Source organism: Amblyomma mixtum, chromosome 2, assembly GCF_055824585.1.
Source record: "Amblyomma mixtum isolate Tamu chromosome 2, ASM5582458v1, whole genome shotgun sequence".
NCBI classification, from domain to species: Eukaryota; Metazoa; Arthropoda; class Arachnida; order Ixodida; family Ixodidae; genus Amblyomma; species Amblyomma mixtum.
In genome coordinates this window covers 140,988,298-140,995,003 of record NC_143013.1, presented here as the reverse complement: position 1 = coordinate 140,995,003, position 6,706 = coordinate 140,988,298, and the positions used below count along the sequence as shown (strand labels likewise).

General features: G+C 50.8%; 1 protein-coding gene across 1 annotated transcript; it reads left to right on the top strand.

The window, feature by feature from the left end:
• The first annotated feature begins 2,252 nt into the window (after positions 1 to 2,252).
• LOC149361098 (uncharacterized) lies at positions 2,253 to 6,282 on the top strand. Its single transcript, XM_089567997.1, has 3 exons — positions 2,253 to 2,583; positions 5,646 to 5,872; positions 6,278 to 6,282. Exons 1-3 carry the CDS (start codon positions 2,312 to 2,314, stop codon positions 6,280 to 6,282), a joined length of 504 nt encoding a protein of 167 aa, XP_089424123.1. The 5' UTR covers positions 2,253 to 2,311.
• The last annotated feature ends 424 nt before the right edge of the window (positions 6,283 to 6,706 follow it).

Genomic DNA, 6,706 nt, shown 5'->3' with positions numbered 1-6,706 from the left:
GAAGTGCAGATTTCCTTGCTGGTTTTCGCACGATTTGAGTCATTACTTGAAGAAAAAACAGAAGTATCACAAACTCTACGTGAAATCAGAAAGTGAATATTGTACCAAAGATATTCATTGTGCAGAAAAATTGTGAAAAAACTGATTGCACGTGATGAAGCCGAGTACCACAAACTTCTTGAGCACAACTTTAAAAAGGAACCTAGCAGTTTTTGGGATTTTGTGCGAAAGCAAATAAATGATAAGGTTAGTGCTGCTGTGATAAAGACGCGCGATGGCATCTGTTTTAAACATCAAGATGTGTGCCAAGCTTTTGCTGATCACTTCAGCTCTTGTTTTGTGCGCCATTATAACACGACTGCTGTTATCACCCTTGAAGACAGCGCTGACTGTTTAGCTTATGATATTGTCACCGAGCATGAGGTTCTTTCGGCGATTCAGAAACTTAAGCCAAAACTTTGAACAGGAATTGATGAAATTCCCAGCTTCATAATCAAAGGATGCGCTGACATTTTTGGCCCTGTTTTGGCGCATTTGTTCAACTTATCGTTGCGAACTGGTGTTTTCCCTTGTCATTGGAAGTTGTCAGTAGTTGTTCCTGTATTCAAGTCTGGCGATGCTTGTGATGTAAACAACTTTCGACCAGTGTCACTAATTTGTTCTTTTGCGAAAGTTTTTGAAATGATTATGTACGAACGCATAGGCTCATACTTCAAACAGAAGATCTCAATTCTGCAGCACGGTTTTTTGAAAGGTCGCTCTGTGGAAACGAATTTATGCAGCTTTCTTGATTATACTGGGGCCACATGTATTTAATCGTGGTCAGGTAGATGCAGCCTACTTTGCAGCCCCTCATTCCCCTTCCCTTGTTTGCTTATGTGTAATTCTTGTTATTTTTCACACATACTCCTTACTCAAGAACATTCTCCTTCTCGACTAACAGTTATTGATTGCCATGAAGGATGCTTTGTGGTCGGAGAAAGAGAAGAATATATGCTCGACTTGCTGCAACAATTCCTGGTTCTCAAAGACGAGCTGTATGCAAGTATTTCGCGAAGTTGTCAAAGCCGTGGGAAGCGTTACGAGCGAAAGCGTTGGTTTGGTTTGCGGGGTTAACGTCCCAAAGCGACTAAGGCTATTAGGGACACCGTACTGAAGCGCTCCGGAAATTTCGACCACCCAGGGTTCTTTAATGTGCACTGACATCGCACAGTAGACAAGCCCCTAGTATTTCGACCATCGAAATTCGACCATCGCGGCCGAGACCGAACCCGCGTTTTTCGGGTCAGCTCAGCGAACCCGCGTCTTTCGGGGCGCTCAGCTTTGATACGAAAGACGCGGGTTCGATACCGGTCGCAGCGGTCGAATTTTGATGGAGGCGAAAAACTATCGAAATCCGACCGCCGCGGCCGGGATCGAACCTGCGTCTTTCGGGTCAGCAGCCGAGCGCCCCGAAAAGAACGGGATGTTCTCGGAATTCCTGTTTGCCTTTATATCTACATTAAAGGCCCTACACACCCTGCTACCCTACACCGCCGCGGTGGCTCAGGGTCTTCACTTCCGGCCACCGCAGTGTTCGGACGTGCGATCATGGGCTCCGTAGGAGCGGCTTCAGCGGCCTTGTCTGGCCGCGGAAACAGGGTTACTGAACAGGAAAGTTCCTACCAGGTTGTTCTGCCAGGTCTGCCTACAGGGCGTTTTGTTTTAAATACCGTTTTTTTGCACGCCGACATCACGGTCCGCCCTTACCGGGTGGAAGATTTCCAAGACGCGCTAACCCAGCATGCGCTGCTCCCTGACGTTATCGCCCTGGGGGCGTATCGCATGAGCCACGTCTGGGCTATCACAATGAAGGTTGCCGATGCAGCGCGGATGATTGCAGGCGTCGGTGAGCTGCTCGTGAAGGAACGCCGCTGCTTAGTGATCGACCCGACGAACCAGGAAGTGCGCCTCAAGCTCCATTGGCTGCTCCATAACGTGCCCGACGAGGACGTGCGTCTCGTCCTTGCGCCGTACGGGAAGGTCGCAGAAGTGGCCCGGGAACGCTGGCGCGTGAATGGCGTCTCAGAGAAGGGGTCGACCACAAGGCTTGTCACCCTGAAGTTGAAGGCCGGTGTTAAACTTGACGATTTGCCTCACCAGCTGAACGTCGGAGGTGAGTTGGCACTCGTTGTGGTACCCGTAGCTATTTAAGCAGTCGTATTCTTTCAATAAAGCGCTTTTGATTCTGTGCAGTGTGACTCGCGCGTCAGTCTGCTACAGTGGCGACGAGGCACGGTCGGACCTGTGCAAAGGCCTGTTGGTCGGCGGCATGGCTTTCGGCAGTCGCATTCGAGAGTTCGACCTCAGTGAAAATTCATCGTGGCTAGAATATGTCGAGCGCATTGAGTTATCGTGCGCAGCTAAAAAGCTCACAACGGATGAGGACAAACGAGCTGTGTTGCTCAGTTGCTGTGGGCCAGAGACGTACTCCCTCATAGCAACCCTCGTCAAGCCTTCGCGGCCACCCAACGTGGGCTACCAAGTCATCGTCGATGCAGTGAAGAAGGACATCAATCCGAAGCCGTCTGAACTATACTTGAGGTACAACTTTTCGAAGCGTGACCAACAAGACGGAGAGGGCGTGGATGACTATTTCACTGTTTTGCGCAAGTTATCCGTGAGCTGCGGATTTGGCGGTAAAAAATTTCCATTAGAGGAAACGTTGCGTGACCGTCTGGGTTTTGGAATTTCTGGCAGTGTGGTTCAACAGCGTTTGTTGGCGGAAAAGGATCTGACGTGTGACACGGCATACGAGTTAGCAGTAAAGGCAGAAATGACTGCCAAGCAGCAGAAAGCAATGAGGAGAAATGCACAAGAACCCGAGTTCCAGCACGAGGTGATGGCGGAAGTAGGAAGGGTGGCCAGCATGAAGAAAACAAAAAGACAGCGACGTTGTTTTCGCTGTTTGGGAGCCCATTCAGGATGGCATTGCAGATACAAAGATTCTGTGTGCGGTGGAAAGGGACACTCATCAAAAGCATGCCGAAAAAAGCAAGCAGAAGTGGAATTGCAGCTGCATGATATGGAACATGCAGTGAAGAGCGAGTACGACGAGTCGTTCAATATCAGCCAAGTAAAAAGTGGGACGCCAAAGTACGTCATTGCTGTAGAGATTGGGAACGAAAGCGTGCCTACGGAAGTAGATTCTGGAGCTGCCAGGTGTATTATAAGTGTGAACAAATTTCAAAAGCTGCAAGTGGCGAAACAGATCAAGCTGGAAGATTGCAACACGCAACTCGTTACCTGGACGAGGGAAGGTCTCGACGTGCTGGGCAAAGCGTCCGTGCCCCTGAGAATTTAAGTTCCCACTACTGGTAGCGAAAAACGAGGGAAGCACTCTGCTGGGCCGGGATTGGCTCCAGCCGTTGGAAATCAGCATAGTTGGCCTTTACGGCGTCCACGCCAGAGCAGAAGGAATTTTGGAAAGGTTTCCAGAGGTGTTCAGTGAGACGTTTCCAGGGGCTGCCCTACCCCGCATCCACATCGAACTGAAGGAGGGCGCCCAAGCCAGGTTTCTGAAATGTAGCATTCCGTTTGCGATAAGGGAGGAAATCGTGGCAGAGCTAAACCGCTTGGTAGAGCTTGGAATTCTGCAACCCACTCAGTATTCCGACTGGGCAAGGCCAATCGTCGTGGTGCGAAAAAAACGGCTCCCTCAGAATATGCGGGGATTATCGAAACACTGTGAACCAGGCCGTCAAAAGCAATGTGTACCCACTTCCGACAAGCAAGGAACTTTTTGCTATATTAGGAAGGGGGCGTGTTTTTCCAAGCTGGATCTGACGCAGGCCTATCAGCAACTGTTGGTCGATGAAGAAACGGCAGAGTTGCTCACGATTAACACCGTGCAGGGGCTATACAAGGTTTGGCGTTTGCCGTTTGGCGTGTCCGTTGCTTCTGGTTTTTTTTTTCGAAGAACCATGGACACTGTGTTGGCCGGGATACCGCAAGTAGCGACATACCTAGATGACATCCTGATTGCCAGCGAGTCGATTGAGGAACATGAAAAGATGTTGGTTGACGTCCTCAGCCGCTTGGCCAAATCGGGTCTCGGAGTTTAAGCGGGAAAGTGCGAATTTTTCAACGAGAGCCTTGAGTTTCAAGAGCATCGGATTGACGCAAAGGGCATCTACCCCTTCAAGGTCAAGGTCGAGGCCATCCACCAAGCTCGTGCACCCAAGAACAAAAAGGAACTGCAAGCCTTTTGGGTTTTCTATAATCGGTTCTTGAAGGGAAGAACAGAAGTAGCGGAAAAGCTGTATCGTTTGTTGGATAGCCACGTAGCGTGCAACTGGGGTGCAGAGCATATGGAAGCGTTTGCGAGCCTGAAGAAGTTGCTAAGGTCTAACTCGTTGCTGGTGCATTTAAAGACTGATGTCCCGTTAGTATTGTCATGCGACGCATCATCTGTGGGTGTGGGAGCAGTTTTGGCTCATCGCGAAAGCAAAGGAAATGAGTAGCCTGTGGCGTATGCGTCCAGAACGCTATCTAGGGCGGAGCGCAATTATGCTCAGATTGACCGCGGGGCCCTTGCCTTGGTTTTGGGGGTTCCACATTTTCACCACTACCTCTGTGGGCGGAATTTCCTCATTATCATGGATCACAAACCCCTGCTAGGAATTTTCCAGAGGCAGAAGCAAATTCCGGCGGTTATTTCCCCGCATGTTACGGTGGACGCTAATGCTGTCAGCATACGATTACGTGCTCGAGTACAGGAAAACGAAGGACCATGGAAACGCCGACTGCCTAAGCAGGTTACCGGGCCCCTTCACCCGCTAATAGACCGAAACGCCAGGCGACATACTCCTTCTGGAAGCTGTAGAGTACCCTCCAGTGAGTGCAACGGAAGTGGCAGCCTTCACCAGGGGTGATCCCCTGCTGTACCAGGTGAAGCAGTGGATCCTGGAGGGCTGGCCGCGAGAACGGGTAGCCCTGAAGTATTCGTCATATTGGGTAAGACAAAACGAGTTGTCCGTACATCGTGACGGTGTACTCTGGGGAGCCGCGTAGTAATTCCAGAGGCACTGCAAAAGCAAGTTCTAAGTCTTATGCATGCTAACCATCCTGGATTGACGGCCATGAAGGCAATCGCTAGGTCGTACGTGTGGTAGCCGAAGATGGACGAAAAGATCGTCGAGTTTGTCAGGCACTGCACGCCATGTCAGGAAAACAGGCAGAGTGAACCAAGGACGCCAACGCGTTTCTGGACTAAGCCTGAACGACCATGGAGTAGAATACACGTGGATTTCGCAGGACCCGTCCAGGGCATGTTCTTTTTGGTGGTGGTAGACGCCCTGTCGAACTGGGCCGAAATTGAAGTGATGCCGTCTCTCCAGTCATCTGCATTAATTGAAAAGTTTCGCAAAATGTTTGCAGCACATGGTCTGCCTGACTTAGTTGTGTCGGATAATGGCACCGCTTTTGCAAGCAGAGAAACCCAGGCTTTCCTGAAACTAAATGGTATACGCTATGTGTATGCAGCGCCGTACCACCCGGCGGGCAACGGAAGGGCGGAGCGGATTGTCCGAGAACTGAAGTGTGCGTTACGGAAACAGAGACAGGGCACCGTATTATGCAAGGTTGCACGGTTTCTGTTCAAACAGCACTGTACGCCGCACGCCGAGACCGGGAAATCGCCAACCGAAATCATGCTGGGCCGGAAGTTCAGGACCGCCGTATCAAGCCTTCGCCCGGACGAGAGTGACCCAAGATGCCCTCGGCAGCCGCCACCACGAGGTTTCGAATCCGGTGACGCCGTTTACGCGCGGAAATTCCGGCCAAGGCCCGAGTGGTTATCTGCTCGCGTGTTGCGACGGAGAGGCCACGTCATGTACGAGCTGCGGACGGCAGACTGAGCTGTGCACCGACGCCACCGCAACCACGTTCGCAGAGCATAGTGCTCTGATCCCCGGGCAACAGACCAGCAAACCTGTCCCTCGTTCGCTCTGCCGTCTATGTCAAGCCGCGCACTGGGACCTCCGAAGCCCGAGACGTCGCAGCCGCTTCGTCGTTCCACTCGCCAACGCAACCCAATGCGACGTTACGGCATCGATGACTAAGAGGGAAGGGATGTGATAGATTGTGCAGTCGCGCACTGTGGCGTAGGTGTGCCACAAGAGAGCATGCGCCAGTTTTGTGCCTGTGTTGCTATCACCGGTTGTGCTGATAACTGGCCACCGCCGTAGCTATTTTAGCAGTCGTATTCTTTCAATAAAGCACTTTTGATTCTGTGCAGTGTGACTCACGCGTCAGTCTGCTACAGAATACTATCCCGATGACTTCCCGTCCGCATAGTCCTCGCCAAAGCTTTTCATAAAGATGACTCCATCAAAATCTCTGGCCAAAACTATATTTTTCTGTTCCTGGAAAAGAATACGCCCTGTTCGCAAAATTGCGCTGCAAAATGTGCTCTTACTGCCTTCTGGTCTTTGAAGCCGACTACGCTGAGACCGATAGCTTTTTGAGGCGGTTTCGAGAAAGGCCATCAAAGTACAAACACAACTGCCGCTCACAAGAAGCGCGCACTCAATAAGATGCTAACAGGAAATCTCAACCAGTAGAAAAGGATTCGCTTTTGAATTCTTTATTATTTACAACATTGTACTGGCAGGATCTGTTTATCTCGAGACAGGAAGAATCGAGCGGAGGTTGCTTGGAGGTTACG